Source organism: Apium graveolens, chromosome 1, assembly GCF_009905375.1.
Source record: "Apium graveolens cultivar Ventura chromosome 1, ASM990537v1, whole genome shotgun sequence".
NCBI lineage: Eukaryota > Viridiplantae > Streptophyta > Magnoliopsida > Apiales > Apiaceae > Apium > Apium graveolens.
This window is the reverse complement of record NC_133647.1, coordinates 201,228,222-201,248,986: the sequence shown is the minus strand read 5'-3', so window position 1 is coordinate 201,248,986 and position 20,765 is coordinate 201,228,222. Positions and strand designations below refer to the sequence as shown.

Genomic DNA, 20,765 nt, shown 5'->3' with positions numbered 1-20,765 from the left:
TCAAAGGAATTTGTCCAAGCTGGATGCTATCCATTTACGACCCCATCTTTGCCAAAGCATCTGCTTACTATTTTCCTCTCTTGGAATACCCTCTAGTCTGGCATTTCCAAACTTCTCTAATAGATGTTGCACACATCTCATATATAACTTTATTCGGGGTCCCCGGGCTTGGAAACCTCTGTTGACTTGATTTATAACTAACTCAGAGTCACTCCAAGCTATTAAATTCACCACCCCTACTTCCAAAGCTATTTTCAGACCATTGATCAGAGCTTCATACTCAGCATCATTATTGGTGACAGAAAACTTGAAATGGATGGCACTCATCAAATGATGCCCTTCTGGAGTGACTAAAACAATCTCGGTGCCTGCTCCACTATTATTCACGGCCCCATCGACATATAAGATCCACCAAGGGTGTGGGAGTTTTTCCCTTTTATCAACGGGAGAATTTCCTTGTGAGGAAGGTTCTGTTAGCACTATGGCCTTGTCGCCGACCTCAGAATCATACTCAAGTATGAAATCAGCCAATACTTGTCCTTTAATTGTCGTGCGACTCTAAATCAAATTGTCCTAGCTCTATTTCCCACTTCAACATCCTCCCCGATGATTCGGTTTGTGCAGAATATGCCGGAGGGGATAAGCGGTGCGGACCTCTATTCGGTGAGCCTGGAAATAGGGTCTTAACTTTCGCGCCGCAAGGATAAGGGCGTACACCAATTTCTTCATATTAGTATATCTGGTTTCCGCATCCAGCAACCTTTTGCTCACATAGTACACATGCCATTGGTGGCTTGCTTCCTTCTTCACCAACACCGCGCTGATAGAGTATTCAGATACTGCCAAGTAAAGAATCAATGTCTCTTCGTCTTCTGGCTTGGCCAACATTGGAGGATTTCTCAACTGCTCTTTGATTTTCAGAAAAGCCTCTTCACAATTTGTGGTCCACACAAAATCCTTCCCCATTCCTTTGATCGCCTTAAAGAATTCTTTGCACCTATCCGATGACTTTGAGACAAATCGATTTAGGGTTGCAATCCTTCCTGTCAGGCTTTGCACTTCCTTGACGCTGGTGGGAGATTTCATGTCTAACAGAGCCTTGATTTTTCCAGGTCGGCCTCAATTCCTCGGTAGTTAACCATAATCCCAAGAATTTCCCCGATTCCACACCGAATACACACTTCTGAGGGTTTAGTTTCATTTTATACTTTCTCAGAATATGGAACATCTCAGCTAAGTCGGCGATGTGATCTTCCGCCTTCTTAGATTTTACGAGCATATCATCCACGTATACCTCCATCATTTTTCCAATCTGCCTCTTAAACATTTTGTGTACCAATCTTCGATAAGTGGCACCGGCGTTGATCAGACCAAATGGCATTCCAATGTAGCAATAGAGTCCCCTATCAGTAATAAAAGAGGTGTGCTCCTGGTCAGGACCATACATGGGAATTTGATTATATCCGGAGTACGCATCAATGAAACTAAACAAGGCATGCCCCGCCATGGCGTCGACCAGCTGGTCAATTCTTGGTAAAGGAAAGCTATCCTTCGAGAACGCTTTATTCAGATCGGTGAAATCCACATATGTTCTCCATTTTCCGTTGGGCTTTTTCACTAACACTGGATTGGCCAACCATTCCGGGTAAAAGGACTCCCGAATTAGTTCGACATCCAAGAGCCTATCCACTTCTTCCGCTAAGGCTATAGCCCTCTCTCCGCTTACGGCCCTGCACTTTTGTCGAACCCCTTTATACTTGGGATCGATATTAAAATGGTGGCACATCACCTCTGGGTCGATTCGCACCATGTCAGAATGGTTTCATGCAAATACATCAAGGTTTTCCAAGAGAAATATCGAAAGACCCTCTTTCAACCTTGGTACCAACTGAGATCCAATTCTTAAAACCTTACTTGGATCTTTTTTGTCGACAGGGATTTCAATTATATCTTATGCTGGACCCATCTTCTCCGTTGGCATTGGTATCCGTGGATCTACGTCGGGTGAATCATGATTTCATTGTTTTGTAGAGAAGGCGCATCCCCTTTAGCAGGAACATCGACTTCTTTAGAAGGAGCGCCCTGCATCGCAAGGGCATCAACTTCCTTTATATTTTTCGAGGGCAAGGGCGCGCCCTCTGGGAGAGGGGCATCTACCTTATGCTCATCGTGTCTGAGACTTTACAAAACGTCAAATCTTCCTTCTAGCCATTCCCCATTGAAATCTGCTTGGACCATGGTATATGAGGATTCCTCTTCTTCCAACATTTCAATTCTGATTGTGTCTTCCAAGAACAACATTGTTGGAGGCAGTTTAGAGGGGCGCTCGTCTTCTTGCTCGACATAATAATGGACTTAGATTTCCTCGATCGTTTGCTCGATGCTCTTTTCTCGATCATCATTTGATGTATCTTCGGTGTGGGAGTCCTTTCTAAAGCCTCTCATAGCTTGCTTGTAGCACTCCCGAGAGTCATACTGAGAGCCCTTTATATTCCCCTCACCATTTGGTGTTGGAAACTTGATGGTAAGGTGGTGGATTGAAGTAATAACCCTCATCTCCCAAAGAAAAGGCCGTTCCAACAGCACGTTGTGGGACGACTCCTGATTCAGGACCTTGAACTCGAGCATCTTTGTTATGGACAACGGGCTTTCCCCCAAAGTACACGGCAACTGAATTGATCCCATAACTCTAACTCCCGCGCCAGAGAAGCCATAGACCCACGATTCTTCCCTTAACATATCCTGATCAGGTAGCCTCATCTTCTTAAAGGTTCTGTAGTAGAGGATGTTTGTCGAGCTTCCATTGTCCATGAAGGCCCTATGGATGTTTTTGGTTCCAATCTGGATGGAAATAACCAGCGCATCATTATGGGGGTGATGCACCCATCGGGCATCCGCTTCTCTGAAGGTAATATCCATGGACTCACCCTTAAATACTTTGGGCGGTCGAGTTTCCACCATATGAATGTCCGTGAGCGGTCTGAACCAGGCTTCCCTAGCATATCTCGCCAAGGCTCGGTTGCTGCATTCCATACCGGGATCTCCCCCGTAGATTGTTCGTATGCTGCCGTCCCTGACGAATTTACTTTCCTCCAGAGTTTCATTGTTCGACCCCCGCGGGGCTCTCCTTTCTTCTTCATTTGCTCTTTTATCCTTGCATTTCCTTAATTCCTTAACTACCCATTCACCAAGGTATCCTTCTTCGATAAGTGCTTTGATCTCATCTTTTAGTTGGCGACATTCATGTGTGTTATGCCCGGATGACTCGTGGTATTCGCAATACTTTTTCTTGTCTATACTTTGCCAGGATGATAGAGCCTCGGGTTTTCTAAACAGCCCTCTATTTTTGTTTACCTCAAAGATGTGCTCTATTGACGCGGTCCCGGTTTGGGCTTTGACTACTCCTTTTGTACCTCGGGCTTGGAGATCTGTCTCTCTTCCTTGCTTTGTTTCTCTGACTTACTTGCGCAGCTGGTTGTACTTCTGCCATAGATTGCTCTATGGCTTTGAACGACTCTGCCAAAGCAAAGACGTCCGCTAGAGTAGCTGGGTCTTTTCCTTGCAAGTGTTTCCAGAAGTCTGAACCAACCCTTAGTCCTGCAATCAAAAAGCTCTTTAAGGCTTCGTCTGAAGCCCCCCTTACGCTAGTAGATTTTGCATTGAACCTCTTAAAGTACGACGTCAAGCTTTCTTCCTCCCTTTGCTTGACGTTGGCGAGGGTTGTAACAGAGGGAGCGTATCTCACAACCGCTTGGAACTTGGTCAAGAAAAGAGTCTTCATTTGATCCCCGGAAGTGATTACTCCCATCCCAAGCTTTTCAAACCATTGTTGGGCACTTTCTCTAAAAGTCGCTGCCAGAAGCCGACATCGAGCCAAGTCTGGGACTTGATATATATATCCATCTCTATATTGAATCAGCCCAGAAATTCTACGAGGTCTGAGCTTCCGTGGAAACGGAGATCGCTAGTAGTATTGCGATATCCGGCCGGCAACTGTGCCTCTCTTACAGCCACCGAGAACGGGGAAGGGATTTCGGCTGTGGCCGTCACTCTACCTTCCAGATGGTTAAGTAGCCTTTTTAAATCTCCCACATTGAAGGTCCCCACACTTGGGATAGTTTGCATTTGAGGCGCGGACCTTGGGGTTACGGTGGAGGTACCTCTACTTGGTTCCCACCTGGAGGGGTTTGTTGTTGGTTCGTGTTCTGGGCATCTTCTGGTATCACAATTACTTCGGGGTTCCGACTTTGATATCCCACCTGATTTTCTCCTTGACCCCGACCGCGACCTCGTGCCGTCCCACGATTATAATTTTCCACATCTCTATGATCATCATATTCATCATAGTTATCGTTGTCTGCTCGATTATACCAGCGGGTATCAATGTGGTCATGGTAATTGTCGCGATGATATCCATCTAAGTACCTAACTCGGCCTCCGCCTCTTCCCCTCCATTGGGGCCTTCTCCAACGGTCGCTTCCATATCCTCGACCATACCGATACAGCGATCTGCGGGGAGGAGCTCTCTCATGATCGCGGTGCCGCTCCTGATTTCCCTGGGAATTCATGAGCACACGCGTTGTATCATGGGGCGTCGCATCTCCACGATCAGCTTTTTTTTGCCATTCAAGTAACAAATTTCTTAAATCATCATCGCCTAAGCGGATCCCCAAGTGATCCTTTAAAGCTGCGAAGCCTCGTTGCCAATTCTACAGCATGGACTCCGCCGGTCGGTGTTCCTCAAGACTACGTCCAGACCGGTGTGGATGGGCAGCCCCCCGGTTCTCCCTCTGCAGGATTTCTCGACCATCAGTATCTTCTTCCACCAGCTCGATGATTGGGGACGTATCATTGAAATAGTTCAGACATTGCGGGGTTATCGGCACACGCCCTTGAATCGAAGCCGTTCAAAGCATCGCCCATGCGATACAGTTGTTCCACCAAGTCAGCGTTGCTGATCAACACAAGCGGCTGTCCCCCAACGTCCGGAGTGGGATGATTAGTCATCGGCGGAACGTAAGGTTCATGTTCATAGCCGTGATCAGATTCTTCCTCAGAGTTTCCATCATAAAAACTTCCATCACGATATTGAGACATACTTCCTCCTAAATGCAGATCTTGATTAGCCCCTCCTTCTAGCGCCAATTTCTTGACGGAGGAATTTGGGAGCAATAAAGTCTGAGGTTCGTAGCCGGAAACAAGATCTGTGATGGAGGTTCTTCGTCGGAAATGTGAACAGTAATCGGTGGATCCGATGAACAGTATTCGTCGGAAAAGATGAACAGTGTTTGGTGGTGTGGTTATTGGTGGCTGAGATTGCTTAGGGTTAGTGGTGGCTCCTTAGCGCTCTTGTTTCTCACCCCTTACAATTTGCCTACGTACCTCTATTTATAGGGGATCAAGCCAACGTAGTTCTTGGGGAACAAGAAACCTAACATGCTTAAATTTCTTGTCCCGAGGCCCAGTAGGAAACCCACTGGAAACTGTCTTCTACTAGCTTTGGGAATGTCCGCCGATGAGGCCCAACCACAAAGGCCCAAGGCTCGTCCGCGGCTTCGAGACTTCACGGATAAGGCATCTCCCTGGCCAAGGATAACCCTCCGCTACCAGCTGTTTCTCTAGTCCGCGGACGCAGGTACATCCGTGGTTCACCCCAAATGTTGGACGCATACTTGTCCCCCGATAAGGAGCCCCTACCAGATTACAGGACAATTGATCCCAAACTTTTGGGTGCAAAGTGCATGATACTCCAAAGTCTCCCAACGAGGACACCCGTTGACTACAGAGACAGAGCTCCCAAAGCACACACCAGATTTCACCCCACATCCCCAATGAGGATACCCATTGACTACAAGAGGAGGTCTTCAATCATTAGGCATACCCCTGGAGGTCTCTGACCACGGATACCGCCTTTCCTGTAGATATGCTATAGGAAGTAGTTCTTCGAAAGGATACCTGCATCAAATAGATTAGTACAATAATCTTCATCTTTCATGAATCCTCCAAAGAGTCTGCCCAAGCAATCATGTCAAAATCTTCCTAAAACATTTTATCAACTCAAGGCGTGCCCTAAGGTTTGCCTCATGGAAGGACCCAAACAGGGAGTCTCCTACCTTTTTCACAATAACAGGGCGCGCCTTCTCTTCCTTCTAAAGGCGCGCCTTCCCATACATGAACGGCTACAATTTTTCATCAACTACTTTTACAATAAGACACGTCCTTAACACACAGGGTGCGCCTTCTTTCCTTTTATGGAGAGATAATCTTATTTCTTCCTCAATTTTAGGCGTTTCTTCCTCAATTTAAATCTGAATATTGTTTATACCAATTTTTGGGTACAACAGTAGTCATTTAGTTCAGTATACTATTAGTTCAACGTTGGCTTAAATCTCAAAATAGTCACTCAAGTTGGGGTCACATATAATATTGAGATTGTTTTTATCCGCTACTTAATCCAAGTAAGGTGCTGTTTACGAGGTACGAAGAGATAAAAACTGAGCCTCAGATTCAACTGAGGCGCCTTGCACAATTTCTTGGAAAACCATTCTCCTGAGAATAAGAAAATTCACGAGGATCTAGTAAGAGGTACCGGGACGCATATACTCTTGAGATTGTCTTTGAGATTGTCTTTATCCGCTACTTAATCTTACATGATGAGCTAGTTCTAATCTCACATATACTCTTCAGAATGTGTTTTCTGTAATGGAAATATTTGAGAATAAGATTGTGCAATGGCACAAGGATGAGTGGTTGAGTTAAAAGATTCTGCAGTGTTATTAAATTATGCACGATCACATGATCCAGTTGTCGCTCAGTATTTTTTCAAAAACAGGGCTACTGCAGGTGTACTTCAATTTTGGGTATAATTTATTCTGTATTTTACAGCAAAAATTTTTGGATTCGGGTTTTTAGGAGTTTCACCACTAACACAGTATCTGCAAGCATCGATAACGACAAGGATTGATTACTCGATCTTTTATGGAACCAGCAACATTACAACCTCTCTCTCAGCAAGCCAACGATGAGAAAGTCTGCAACCAAGAGTTTAAGGACTTGCTTTCATCCTTGCCCAAAGAGAGAGGTTTAGCTCCAACCTACTCATATCAATACCAAGGATTCTGGTATTCTCCTTTAGCTTTGCAAGGTGTTATTAATTGTCAAAATCATTTTGAGCCCCGCAAAAATGATGTAATTCTTGTTAGCGCCCCTAAATCCAGCACCACTTGGTTAAAGGCCATCATCTATACGTTGATTAACCGTGAGGTCCACCCTCCTCAGAATCCTCACCATCCTTTGCTTAACAAATCTCCCCATCAGCTCGTTCCCTTTTTTGAATTACTCGATCCATCTGAGTATGATGCTGTTTGCAACTCCTCAGAGAGCAGCACTAGGATCTTTGCTACTCATATTCCAGTAGGTAGCCTCCCAAAATCCCTTAGGGATGACTCTAGTTCATCAAACTGCAGAATTGTTTATCTCTGCAGGGACATTAAGGACAACTTGGTCTCCCTCTTCCACTTTGCCAACAAGGTCAACATGCGACCATCTCCCATATCATTAGAAGAGGCCTTTGATCTGTACTGTAAAGGAATCAGTGCAGTTGGACCGATATGGGATCAAATCCTGGGATATTGGAAAGAAAGCCTACAAAAGCCACACAAGGTGCTTTTTATGAGGTGTGAAGATCTGAAAAATGAGCCCCGGTTTCAGCTGAGGCGCCTTGCACATTTTCTTGGAAAACCTTTCTCTCTAGAGGAAGAAAATTCATGTCTGCTTGATCAAATCATATGTTTGTGTAGTTTTGATACTATGAGCAAATTAAAGGTTAATAACACCGGACATTTGAAGCATGGTATAAGCAATAGTTCATTTTTCCGGAATGGCATTGTTGGAGATGGAAAAAAATGTTTAACTGCAGATATGGCTTCTAGGTTAGACCAAATTACAGAAGAAAAGTTTCATGGTTCTGGGTTATTTCTCTGATATATCATTACCATGCTATTGCAATAAATATGTGGAGCGGTGGGTCGTTTCCGTATTGTCTGCAAATTTAGTTTGTTCATCTCTCTATGCATGAGTGTTCAATCCATTATTTCCTGTGATGATAACAAGGAGTACTACATAAGATGCTCGGAATTGAAATTTTGCATCATCTTTATTTTTGCAATAAATATGTTAATGATGTGAAGGGACAAACCTAGGGGTTCCTTTGGTATTAGGCTTCTGTATGAATAACTGAAAAGGAATTATGACTTGTATACAAAAATAATGAGATCTATAAAAAAATATGTTACTGCTTATCAGTGTCCGGGATCATGTTTGCAACACGTGAGAACACAATCCTCCAAGAATTCGGTGAGCTGGGTTTTGTACAACTCTGGTTGATTTCGCATATGATCAACATGTGGCGTAGAGATAAAATTGCAAGCCCGGACTTGATGTCCAATCCTCTGCTGCTCAGCTATGAAAGACTCTACAAATTCTGCAGGAATAACTTTATCTGCACTGCTGTAGATGTACAACTGTGGGCACCTTGGTTGTCCAGACTTCATTTGATCCATTAAAAAAGTTAGCCTCCTGTTTCAGAAGAGTGAGCACCAATATGACTTTATATTACTGGGAAGATATTGTCTAATGCAGGGTAAATTTTAGAAATTGCTATATACAAAGAATATCAAAAATAATATGCAATGGGAGCATGGCACTAAGTGCTGCACTATTAGAACTTGAAATCTACCTCGATGCAACATATTAATCAAGGGGTAACTTCTTTGTGTTCTAGACGAAGAGGTTAGATATCAATTTGTACATTTAACAGCTGATTAATTGTTCGTGATAAAATTTACATCTCTCAAGTTTATGCAAGAATTGAAGGCATTACAAAGTCAAGTTTGTGTTGTTTTGTGCTGCCACCAACTCAATTGTGTTGTAAAACAAAATGAAAGCACTAGAAAAACTATTTGCGGGATTTGGGTAGTATTATAGTGTGCAATACGTAAAATCTTATTAAACTTGTAAAAAGTTTTTGAATTTGTTTAACATCTTCCCAGTTGCACATGAATACAAACAAGTCCAACATGAAACTACTACTATGCCTGCAGACATGAGTTCAAATGTCTTACCCATGTAACACAGGAAGTCTCAAGACTACCTCAAAAACTTTCTCCAATATGACATGCAAAGCCACTTCCTTGAAGGCTGGTTTGGGTTCTCCGGGAAAATTGGTTCTACCTGGTACTTCTGTTGTTTTGAATTCTTTTGTTACAGCACTTTGCTTTTTCAAAAAAGCAGCAGAGAAGCCTGAAGCCCATACCTGAGAGATAACGGAGATATACAGTGAACAATGTTAATACTTATGAAAAGCTAGACCCTATAGCTATGTGCATGAGCTTCTGGTGCTCAGTGATCGGTATTCACACAGTTTATATAGAATGAGCACGCTGAATGGACCTTTGGATGAGGAGATGCTACAGGAGCTGAATCAATGATACAACCTTTGATCCTCTCCTTTAAAGTATAATCCATCTGCTGGAACTTTTCTAGAATAACTCCATATCTAAAATAACGGAAAATACAGACAACATGAAAATGTTTTTGAAACGTTGTCAAGAATATGTTAGAAAACTGCAAGAGGAAAAAGCTTACGTCAACCACCCGGTGTTACTAAAAGTGTGAAACACAAGATTTTTTTCAAGCTCTTCTTCCAAGCAATCAGATAGGTGTTTCACAAGAAAATCTACATGTTCTTCAGCTTTCCCACCAGCCTTGTAGCTTACAATCTCAGACATCGGGAAAGTAAAAGTGATCACATTAAATCCCCTTGTGGTATAATACTCTGCATATTTCCTCAGATGTTTCTGTTTTGCACCTAACCATCCAAGCAAAACTACTACTGTCCTGGACTTGGCCAATGAACAATCTGACTTCCCAGATTTATCAATGACATTGGGCTCCGGTAAATGCCATTTATACAAAGCGTCTGAAGATGATGAAGGTATTGAGAGGTCAGATGTATATGAAGTTAGCTTTGCTTTTTCCAGCTCTGCAGATTTATATATATTGAGCAGGACAGGAGAAGAGACAACAGTGGAGAACAAAGAGTTTGTGACAGGACCCTGACTCGTAAAATAAACAGGGTGTCGAATATTTGGAACAGGTACCCTAATCCTCGACACAAAAGATAAGTCAGACAACTTGGAAACCAACAATTGAGACACCCTTGAAGAATTTACTTCAATACACAGATGTGTAGTAGTTGGTTGGACAGATGAAGAACCAATATTGAATAACTTTGAAGGCTTCAATTTCTCGTAAAGATCAGTATAAACAGAAGCTACAGCAACAGCAGAGGCTGCAAGGAACGGTCTTTGGAGGTACCCGCCAAAAGAACCCATGATAGTCAACAACTTGGCAATCTCTCATACCATTTTAAGTTAATAATTCAATATTCCTGAAATCGCATAACCACCTCAAATTCTAATCGGTACACGCATAAAGGCAAAACGTTGATTTAGAATGAACAATCTGCAGAAATCAACGGAAACAGAAAGTAACCAGATGTGAGGCCTATGCATAATAAGCTTATGAATGTCTAATTTATGAACACGAAAATGTGGCAAGAAAAACAAGGTAAAAGGAAATATAACGAAAATTGTAACTTGACATTCCGATAAGAATGCCTCTTTATATCATACCTGTCGCAAGTATACAGTTTTTTTTCTTTTTATTCAAGAAAATGTGGGCTGCCAACACTGCATTGACAGCCCAGCTGAAAGTAATTAATAGAACTATCACCAGCCAACCAACTTTGATCTCCAAACACACCTGCAAGAATGCAGAAGCTTACTCTGTTTAATAACTTTAAAATTACAGTACAAAAGAAGATTACATCAGAAAAATATTAATATAAAAGAAATTAATTATGAGGCATTTACTTCAAAAGAATAAAACAAATTAGGCCAAACAAATAAAGCTAAAGAACTTAAAATACAGCTAAAGTAGTTAAGCTGTGTGAAGATAAACACATGTTTGACTGCTGCCTTTTCACTTGTCACAAAGATTGTTCCTGCTCACTTTCATTGGATCTTTCATGTGCCAAATTGGCTATAACCTCCTAAAGAAAAGCCTAATAACTAGATTCAACGGCCACAGCCAAACTATAGTAAATCTTTGTAGCAAATACTAAGATGTATTTAAAATAAACTTATAAATCACATACATTAATCTACATGCTAACATTGAATAATACACCTAACATATCAAGAATTTAGAATATAATTGTTTACTGGTAAGCTTCTATTCATTCTGGTAAGTATCAGCGACTTTTGTAATATTAACACGTTTATCGGCTTAATATCACGGCTTCATGTCACAAGTACATATGTGCTAACATTGGGGCTTCATGTCACAAGTACATATGTGCAAGTCATGTTTAGCGTCATTAGTTAACGTGTTAATATTACATGATATTTGTGATACGAAGTTCCTAAAAAACATAAATTAAAACACGTACTAAACAAATTTAGCTTCAACATCAACTGAACTTTTCTCGAATCAAACAGCACATCAAAACCCACAAAAAACAAATCAAAATAACTCCAGGCATACATGCTTTACGAAAAATAAACCTTCACATACATAAATCATAGCAATTTCAATATACAAGTGAAAACAACATACCTTAGAAAGAGATGAAAGATGCAGGAGAGGCAAAGAGAAAGAGTGAACGTGTGTTTTTTTGTTCTTGTTTGCAAAACAATACAATTCAACACACACTTGACTATAGGCTATATTGTAGGAGAGCCTCAAAAGTAGGCTTTGTATCTTCTTTACCTCTCTACATATTTGCATAAATATAGCATTACAACATAAGAGGAAAGAGAGGAGTGAAATTGTATGTATGAAAAATGTATATAAAGATACGCCATTAATCTCTGGCTCTGTCATAAATCATAATATTAAATAGCCTTGCCTTCTTGGTCTTTTCAACTGTTTGCGTGCACTTTTTGTCCTGTTTTTTTTCTTCTATTTATTATCAAGATTTCCTTCCTATTTTACTATTGCTGTACATATAATTTTTAGAATTACCTTATTTCGATCATTATTATAATTAATATTTTGAACATGTTTAATAAAACTAATGTCGGATTAATGCATGTATTTTTACAGTCAATATCTACAAAATACAGTTGACGATAAAATATTTAAGAATAAAGTTCAAAAAATTATTAAAAAAACAGAATAATCTTTTTCTAAATATGTAATTCAATTACCATTTTTAAAAATAATAATAACAAAAGTTAATATCAATCACATTTCATGAAGTTGTTAATCCATTTATTGCACAAAGAAAGAAAGAAAGCCCAGCATCTTCCAAAACATGATTCCCATAAAAAGAAACTGCAATCATACACAAAGAAATAAATTGAATACCAAGTTAATTTAAAATGAGATATTTCATGAAATGGAACCAAACAAGTGATGGGCAAGAAAAGCAGATTCTTGGAAAGTGGGCATAGAGGCTTCAACTTCCTCCATAACTATTCTTATCAGTATCATCACTTTGAAGCCATCTTCATGGATTCCCTTCCACCTTCTTAGGCCCCACCCTCTTCCCTTCTAGAATGAATACTTATTTCTGTTTAGCTTCACAAACATTTTACTCTGTGTTTTTACTACCAGTAAAGACTCACATTAGGATAGATACACTTAAAGAGACAAATGTCACATGCAAACCTACATATGCACTTAACTCCTGCCAAAACAGTTGGACTGATGTTCACAGAAGATGTAAAATAATCTACTTACAAATTTGATGTAGACTATCGAAATGTATGAAACACTCAGAAATAGGATTAAGAATGATGAAATGCAGACAGACGACAGACCGTGTCGAATTTACCTGTTATCTGATACTCTCGGGATCTTACCCCAAGTATACGACTTTTGGTAGGACATAAAGATTAGAAGTTCCGTCTAAAGCACATCTTAAATTTATCTAAGTTGAAAAATATAGATATTTTAAACATACTGGGTTTTGGAAAAGGTGGAAAAAGGCATAAAAAAAGTTCCGAAAGAGGAGGTAATGCTTGATAAAAATTCTGATTCAGTTGCAAAGGGTTATTGCCCGCACTGAAGCTGAAGCAAAATTAGCACAACACTCAGCCATTGGTGCTTCCTAATCTGGAGAGTTCCACAGCACAGTCAGCATCACACAACCAATAATTTGGAATCCTATCTAAAGAGGATAACCCCACTTGGTGATGGTGCATTTACATTCTAGTCACCACTGAGTGCAAGTTTAGATATAAAATGTTACGATTACTTAAATATATACATAAAATACACACCGATAAAATAGCATGTATGCATTTTACTTTTCCTTTGAAAGGAAACTGCAAGATTCTGCATAGAAAAAAAAAGGAGATATATCCCCCAACTTGTGAGAAGTAGACAATTACAAGTGCCAGTCTATGTAACAAAATACATAATTACTAATACAAAAGTGAACTATTTCCAGAATCTTTAGACAGAAACTTCCTAGCCAGAATTAGCGTGCAACTAAAATATACAATCAATGGATTCAATAATTTTACACAGACATTTTCAACACAATTCACTTTCAAATTCTAATTGACAACTTCTCAAACATATTAAGGCACGCTAAAGAAAGACACTGAGAGAAGAAATAGGTGTCCGTGAACACTGAAGTTTAACTCCAATTGATATCAACTAATACACAAAATCACAAACATATATAAGCAGAAGTTAGACATCAATTTCATATTGGTACCCAAAAATATATTAATCAACAAATGACATAGCAAAATCTCAAACTTTGGACTGGATAAGTGTTCTAAGCCAGACTGGACAATCTCCGGTGACAAAAGAAAAAATGGCATGCTGGCATTTCTAGTTCGATATCATGTTCACGGAGAAGTTAAAAAGTTAAAATATATTATAGATCTTGTACAGTCATACCAACCATCTAAAATGGTAAACTGTTACGACTTTAATAGTCATATATAAAATGCAGAAACTTCAGCATAGCCACACTAACAATTTGATATAAAACATTCGCTGACCTTGGAGCTATTCAGCATAAAAACTTCTAAAGTGGCAACTGCAAAAAAGTGGACATGTCATATTTAGGTTACAAATGTTCAATTACGTATTACCTTAATCCAACAAGCACTTGGTGCAATATCTTCAGCTCCTACAAAATCCGGTCCTTCCACCATGAAACAGAATTGTTAGCAATAAGCAAGGAATAGTAAAGGAAGAAAAATCTAATAGACCGTAATGTTTATTATTACAATGATAGGCAGTAAACCAGTAACTTCTACATATTTCACTTGGCTTTCAATAATATAGCTCTGTCTGTAACAATTTAGAACCGGCTGCTCACTTGCTCTTGCACAAGATTGACCCTATTGGTCTTTACTTTCTAGAAATGTAAAATTTGTAATTCATCGTAGTCATAGTGAACAAAAATTTGACGTAAGAAATAATTGAACATTATCAAATCCTTAGCCACCAAAGTCAATACCCAAGAGCGAAATGCCTTGAGATGCTATAAAAATACATGTTTCTGTGTCATCCAATTCCAGATGAATATGTGTAGTATCAATGGTTACTCTGCATGGTACAAAATTATCATCACCTATCACAACTGAACAATTCTCGTACAGACCCTCTACTGGTGAGAGATTTAATAAACAAGAATTTGAAGCCGAAATCCTATTGTTTTCCCTAGTAAACCTTTCCTTATCATTTGCCATCAACATAAGACGATGTTGTCGACCTAATAACTCTGAGACATAGTTCATATCTCCCCTACCAAGAGCATGACGAACCCGAGTAGAAGAAACTTGTCCTTGCTCCTTTGAATCATCAAGACTTATGACTCTAGTGTCTTGTTTCTTGTCCATGACAGAGTTAATAATGTAAGCTTCCATGCCATACTCCTTACATAGATTTCCCAGCTCTGACGCATCACCCGAAGCTCTGTAACCAAATCTGTAGTTCTTTCCTAAAATAACAATTCGATATTATAACACAGTGACCAAGTTTAACAACAATAAAATTCAGTATCAATGAAACAACAGTCTTATAATATACCTGCAACAACACCACATACTCCAAGCTTCTTTGATAACTTTTCAACAAATTGACGAGGTGTGAGAGAGCGAACTTTTGAAAAATCAACCTCAAACTCGGAGGGAATCACATTGCCACAGTATGGAGCCCAGGAAGAAAGAATCCGCTTACGGTCACATTTGGCAACTATAGGAGCTCTGTAAAGAACAATGAATATTGTCATTTACATGCCTCACAACCCTTGACATAAAGATTCCGTAATAGATATAGGAGAATACTATAGATGCATTTATACACATAAAATCTGCAATCCATGAGAGGAAGCTGCATTGTTCACATGAAATTGCAGATACCTAAATGCATAATAAGACTATATGTTCTGGTTTCGGCACGCATCTGAATAAGAGTAGATCTGATTCAATCCACGACAAAAGAGAACCAAAGCAATGTTGAGTGTTAGATTCCCTTTCTGAATAATTTCTGTAGTCGAATGGAAACCTAATTTAAAACTGAGATCATTGGCGCACTGTCTAAACCCTAAGAGTATCCTTTTTCCAATAAGCTTACTTCTTAAGCCTTTCTTTACTTTTCTTTTATGGTCCAAGTCTTGAAGTACCTCTATCCACAGAGATGTCCCTTTCATGGCATGTCTTTCTTTTTGCTAATAGTATCTTTATATACTCAGACAATTAGAGTGAGAAGTAATTAATACACAAAGATTTGTACTCCCTCCGTCCCTAAAAACGTTTCCTGTTTGTGTTGTACACGTTTGCCAATGCACACTTTTAATTGTTAATATCTTTAATTTCGTATTAGTATTAAATATAAAAAACTTCATTGTATTAAAGTACTCATAAATACGAATCCAATAAAATCACTCATGATTATGTTTGATCTTATAGATTAGACGTAAATTAGTAGTCAATCGCTTACCATGAACAATACAAAAAGTCAAAATAGGAAGAACATTTTGGGACGGAGGGAGTACCTAGGTTCCCAACCAAGAACTTCAGCCATTCCAACAAATGATAGAAGGAATGGAACTCCAACCCTTGATGCTTGTACTGCAAGTTCACGATGACCAATGTGAAGAGCTTCAAACTTCCCCAAAGCTACTATACCTCCTAGTATGACAAGAAGCAAAACATTTCTAAGGCAATGCTGGGATCACTTACCGGAAAGGCATATCACCACAACTAATCTTTAAAACATAATTTCACAAGTGACAAAGACATGGATGCACAAATTAAAAGTAGAGAGCTAGCAGCCACTTTGCTAGAACCTAGGATTATTTTTTTCATCCCTTCAGGCCTCAACATATGTAATGGTATTAGCAACTACCCTTTGTCGTAATTACCAAAGTAACATCTCAGATATGGAATTAAAGAGAATAAAAGCATGCAATCTGTGATATGTAAAGTATAGATTACTGTCATTCTAATTAGCTTAAGAAATCCAAAATACTGACACGAAAGCAACAGGATATTTTTAATGTAATTATACCTGCCACAGCTGACAATCTTTCAGACGGAGACTCGCCATCATCTTCCTGTTGGCTTCACACAATGAAAATAATCAGATCATATATGTAAGAACTACCTTTATCATGAAAAAACAATCAGAAAAACGAAATACAATTTTTAGTGCTATAGAGTTCTGCTACTGAGAGTAATTCATCGGAACAAAGTTGTGTGAATCGGTTGATAGTATATGAGGTCCTTAAGTGTGTTTATATATTGTCTACGAATACCTAATATTAAAAAATCATTCACTCTCAGTTAAAACAACAACCGAAAAAAAACAATTCATGTTCAACAATTTCCAGAAAACAAAGGCCATATTCTAGCAGACAGGCAAAGTTGTTCACAACACTTTCTTTTAACATTAAATTTTATTTTCATTAACAAAACAAAAGCTAAATTTCATTACCTGGAAAAATAAAGAAACATGTCGTCTCCGAAAATTTAGAGGCAACATAACAAAAAGTCTGACAATCAAGATTCATCAGAATCAGCCATACATTGGCCGTGCAAGAGTAAAAACGCGTTTAAATTCAGTAACATATATCTTCTAATGAATTCTTCAAACTATATACTTGCACTTAACTAACAAGACTCCAAATCATAAAGTTTCGAACTTTATTATCCAGCCTAAGTCATAATCAACCAAAACACTAACATAACTAGAAATTTCATATCAACATACAATCACACCAACGATTACAACAATTAATAAAAAAAATCATCACAAAGCCACTTCTAAAATCATTAAAAACAAAATTAAATTTCTAAAATTCGAAAAAATCAAGAATTTACCTTAAAGAATGAGAAAGACTGGGACTTTGAGCAAACGGAGAATTGGGTTGAATGCAGGCAACAAGGGGTCCTCCAAAATCAAAACTTGAAGATGAAAAATGGGTCAATTTCTTGTTTGAAACATGACCCAACTGGGATTTTAAATGGAGCTTGCTAGTTTTACTAGTAGAGTTGAATTTCAATCCGAACCCAAATTCAAAACCCAAATGGAGATGATTGTAGTCTCTTAAATGGTGGGATATTCGAGACCCAGATAACATTGCAGAGATGAAGAAACAATGTGGCGTGGAGTTTTGCGTTCTTCACATTAGGGCCTGTTTGGTAAACAAGATTTTTAAAAGTGGAAGTAATTTGTTCGGTTTTTCCTTTTCTTTTAAAATTTAATACATAAACGGAGCTCCGATTCGAATTACTATAAAAATTTAAGTGATTTTTTGTCTTAATATTTGTGCACAGTAATATTTATCCCATTTAATTTATAAAAAGGTGTTACATATAATTTTGATAACAATAAATGTTTAAATTTTAAACATACTCTTAAAATTTTACGTTTTTTTCGGTATTTTAAATTTAAAATTTATGAAAAGTAAATAAAATAATCATCTATACTGAACATGAATTTCTATATAATCAAAGATTTATATACATATAAAATATTAATAAATAAATAAATTTTTATTAAAGGTCTTGAAAAAAGTTAAAAATAATTATATATTTGCTTTAAGGGCTGTTTTGATTGAGGAGTACATTAATTTACAAAAAAATATTTACCCAACTAAAATAATAGGATTGGAATAACCAAAAACAGAAGCCCCTAATGTCACCTATTAAGATTAGAATTAGGATTCTATATACAGTTTTTTATGAGTTTGGGATGGATAAGTTCTCCCAGTGGGTGGGTCGGGTTGTCACACCGGTCCATTAATGTATGTATGATTCACTTTCCATTAAGCCTACTTCTTTTCCTATATAAAGAGCGAAAATTTACCAAGGGTCCACAAATTGTTGCAACAAGCTTCCAAGCTCTGCTTGCGTTCACCATCATCGTCTATCTGCATCTTCACAAGCAAAACCGATTTCCGAGTTTTATAACCTTATTTTCAGGTAAGACTACCGGAAGAAAATATTTTCTTTATGTTTTCATTAGTCGCTTGTTTAAATATACATATATCTCTTGAGTTTTCTCCATGCATAGCTTTGTTGTTTATTAAGCTTACATTATTCTTATATAATATTATGAATTAGTATAGTACATTGTCGTCTTCTTTTCTAGTCAAACTGCCTAGTTTCATAGACAGTTTAAGCTCCGGTCCTAGCTAACTTTCGTAAATACTTCTAAAGAATTTAGCCTTGCATCCTCTAAATTACTAGTTGATGAGCTAATAAAAATTTTAATGCAGGGTTTTAACAAGATGCAACTAATCGGTAGTGGATCAGTGGAAAGGCCGGCCTATATAATTCCTATTAAGAGGCAATTCTCTGTGGAAGGACGCATTTGGGAGCCTCAAGTTAAATCTAGCCTAATCAGTGGTGCTAAATCATTAAGGCGACTTGATAATGACAGGATTAGCAATTTACCCATAGAGTTGATACATTGTATCTTTGGACGTCTGCCAGTTCATGATGCGGCTAAAACAAGTGTCTTGTCAAAAACATGGAGGAATGTATGGAAAATGCACCCTGTCGTAAAACTTGATGATCAATTCTTCTTGAAAGTCATGTTCAAGAATAAAAATTCTATCCTAACCCAAGGTACAAGCCTCTGTAATGCATTTTCAGCAGCCGTCAGCATGATTCTTTCGTCCCACACAGGCCCCATTCTGGACTTTAAACTCTATATTCCACAAAAACAGGATATGCTTCATATCCATAGGTGGATTAAGCAGCTAATGTACAAGGGTGTTAGAACGCTAGTACTTTACAATTCGGAAACGAGTGCCCTTTCGAGTCCTTCTTATTTGTTTGATTGTTCAGAGTTGATTCAGTCAAGACTTTCAGAGCCAACTTTCCATTCTGAATGCTTCGCTAATCTGACTACAGTCCGCCTTGTCGAGATTTCAATTTCTTCTGACATGTCATTCGGGACACAAATCCAAGAACTGTACTTGGAAAAATGTAAGGGCATTGAACATCTGGCCTGCCAGCTAACTACTAGTAACAATCTCAGAACACTAAATATCTCCCGAAGTGAAACAATTGACTGCAGATGGATCGAATGCACAAAAAAACTGGAAAGCTTTGGTCTTCAATTGCCTGCTGCAAATTCCAATACCAACAGATCTGTCGATTTGATAAGCCTTCTGAGTAATAGTCCCAGAATCAACACTCTTCTACTTAATGGCTTCACCCTTGAGGTAACTTGAAATTTCAACAAATCTAGTTAATTGACTGTCCTATAATATAACATATGTGTGAATAATACAATGCTAGTTCACGGCTTACACTTCAATGTATTCTTTGTATATAGCTTCTGGGACGAGGTCTCTCTGTTTTGGATGAGCGTGCAACAAAGATGGTAAACTTGAAGAAGCTGCGCTTGTACAGGCTTAAATATAACACGCGTCAGATCTTAACATGTCTTTCTTTGATCAGAAATCTTCCTAACTTGGAAGATCTTTTCATAGGACTGGTGAGAACTAGACCTTGTCTTAAGCAATGTCGTTGATTAAATGTACATGCTCTTCATATCATTGTGTTTTAATGCGCATATCAGAGCTTAGATTTAATAATTTTGTGTGCAGGAACTTGAAGGAAGAAAGAGTTCCAATCCTGCAGGATCGACAGTGGAACGTCATTTGGAATCACTAGATTGGAAGGACGTTTTGCTGGACCGACTTGAAGTAGTCAAAATAAATGGTGTTGATGGTTCAAGAGCAGAGCTACATCTATTAAAGCCTATTCTTGCATCTTCCCCATTGCTTAGAGTGATATCACTTGCCTGCAGCAAGACAGTAAGGGATCCTCAAGAGAAGTTGAGAATTAAACAAGAGTTGCTGCTACTACCTAGAAAATCCAGGGCATCACCAATTGTTTGGCTTTGATTTTTTCTATTTTTGCACCCAAAGGGTTGTTCTTGAACCAATTAATGTATGATTAACTGAATTTACAATGTTATTTTACCTTTCAAGACAATTAACAAAAAAAAAAAAATTAAACATAGGACTAATGAACAGTCATGTGTTTTTTATATTTGACTTTAAATTTATATGCAAGGAGTTTGACTGGATACTAATATAATTTTTTTAAAACAAAAAAATCATGAAAAAAATATATGACTTATACTAAAATTCACAAAAATAAAAAATAATTATTTTAACTATACAATCAAATTATTACTTTTAACTATGTGTA

The 20,765-nt window shown here is 38.4% G+C and overlaps 5 protein-coding genes across 5 annotated transcripts; 2 read left to right on the top strand and 3 right to left on the bottom strand.

The window, feature by feature from the left end:
• Window positions 1-966, bottom strand: LOC141717299 (uncharacterized). Its single transcript, XM_074519386.1, has 2 exons — window positions 655-966; window positions 1-558 (listed from the first exon to the last, which is right to left on the bottom strand). Exons 1-2 carry the CDS (start codon window positions 964-966, stop codon window positions 1-3), a joined length of 870 nt encoding a protein of 289 aa, XP_074375487.1.
• A 6,012-nt stretch (window positions 967-6,978) lies between these two features.
• On the top strand, window positions 6,979-7,983 carry LOC141717279 (cytosolic sulfotransferase 5-like). The gene has a single exon (XM_074519371.1). The coding sequence runs from the start codon at window positions 6,979-6,981 to the stop codon at window positions 7,981-7,983; it is 1,005 nt and encodes a 334-aa protein (XP_074375472.1).
• Window positions 7,984-8,184: 201 nt separating this feature from the next.
• Window positions 8,185-11,938, bottom strand: LOC141678628 (uncharacterized). The gene is made up of 6 exons (XM_074484978.1): window positions 11,680-11,938; window positions 10,695-10,824; window positions 9,646-10,524; window positions 9,451-9,556; window positions 9,123-9,313; window positions 8,185-8,577 (listed from the first exon to the last, which is right to left on the bottom strand). Exons 3-6 carry the CDS (start codon window positions 10,392-10,394, stop codon window positions 8,301-8,303), a joined length of 1,323 nt encoding a protein of 440 aa, XP_074341079.1. The 5' UTR covers window positions 10,395-10,524; window positions 10,695-10,824; window positions 11,680-11,938; the 3' UTR covers window positions 8,185-8,300.
• Window positions 11,939-14,272: 2,334 nt separating this feature from the next.
• Window positions 14,273-17,744, bottom strand: LOC141678621 (FAD synthetase 2, chloroplastic-like). Its single transcript, XM_074484968.1, has 5 exons — window positions 17,415-17,744; window positions 16,603-16,655; window positions 16,088-16,223; window positions 15,121-15,296; window positions 14,273-15,031 (listed from the first exon to the last, which is right to left on the bottom strand). The coding sequence occupies exons 1-5, from the start codon at window positions 17,672-17,674 to the stop codon at window positions 14,529-14,531; spliced, it is 1,128 nt and encodes a 375-aa protein (XP_074341069.1). The 5' UTR covers window positions 17,675-17,744; the 3' UTR covers window positions 14,273-14,528.
• Window positions 17,745-18,396: 652 nt separating this feature from the next.
• On the top strand, window positions 18,397-20,487 carry LOC141724308 (F-box/FBD/LRR-repeat protein At1g13570-like). The gene is made up of 4 exons (XM_074526395.1): window positions 18,397-18,518; window positions 18,815-19,768; window positions 19,882-20,043; window positions 20,156-20,487. The coding sequence occupies exons 2-4, from the start codon at window positions 18,827-18,829 to the stop codon at window positions 20,453-20,455; spliced, it is 1,404 nt and encodes a 467-aa protein (XP_074382496.1). The 5' UTR covers window positions 18,397-18,518; window positions 18,815-18,826; the 3' UTR covers window positions 20,456-20,487.
• Window positions 20,488-20,765: the final 278 nt, after the last annotated feature.

Bases quoted from the DNA above. Each gene is read 5' to 3' on its own strand.
- LOC141717299 (XM_074519386.1), bottom strand. From the start codon at position 966: ATGGGGAAGGATTTTGTGTGGACCACAAATTGTGAAGAGGCTTTTCTG. The intron at 559-654 runs GTCCGCACCGCT...AATTTGATTTAG, and splicing joins TCCAGGCTCACCGAATAGAG to AGTCGCACGACAATTAAAGG.
- LOC141717279 (XM_074519371.1), top strand. From the start codon at position 6,979: ATGGAACCAGCAACATTACAACCTCTCTCTCAGCAAGCCAACGATGAG.
- LOC141678628 (XM_074484978.1), bottom strand. From the start codon at position 10,394: ATGGGTTCTTTTGGCGGGTACCTCCAAAGACCGTTCCTTGCAGCCTCT. The intron at 9,314-9,450 runs GTCCATTCAGCG...GTTATCTCTCAG, and splicing joins TAGCATCTCCTCATCCAAAG to GTATGGGCTTCAGGCTTCTC. The intron at 8,578-9,122 runs GTAAGACATTTG...CTTCTGAAACAG, and splicing joins AGACTTCCTGTGTTACATGG to GAGGCTAACTTTTTTAATGG.
- LOC141678621 (XM_074484968.1), bottom strand. From the start codon at position 17,674: ATGTTATCTGGGTCTCGAATATCCCACCATTTAAGAGACTACAATCAT. The intron at 16,224-16,602 runs GTATAATTACAT...TTGTCATACTAG, and splicing joins AAGATTGTCAGCTGTGGCAG to GAGGTATAGTAGCTTTGGGG. The intron at 15,032-15,120 runs GTATATTATAAG...TTGTTATTTTAG, and splicing joins AGTATGTGGTGTTGTTGCAG to GAAAGAACTACAGATTTGGT.
- LOC141724308 (XM_074526395.1), top strand. From the start codon at position 18,827: ATGCAACTAATCGGTAGTGGATCAGTGGAAAGGCCGGCCTATATAATT. The intron at 19,769-19,881 runs GTAACTTGAAAT...CTTTGTATATAG, and splicing joins TTAATGGCTTCACCCTTGAG to CTTCTGGGACGAGGTCTCTC. The intron at 20,044-20,155 runs GTGAGAACTAGA...TTTTGTGTGCAG, and splicing joins AAGATCTTTTCATAGGACTG to GAACTTGAAGGAAGAAAGAG.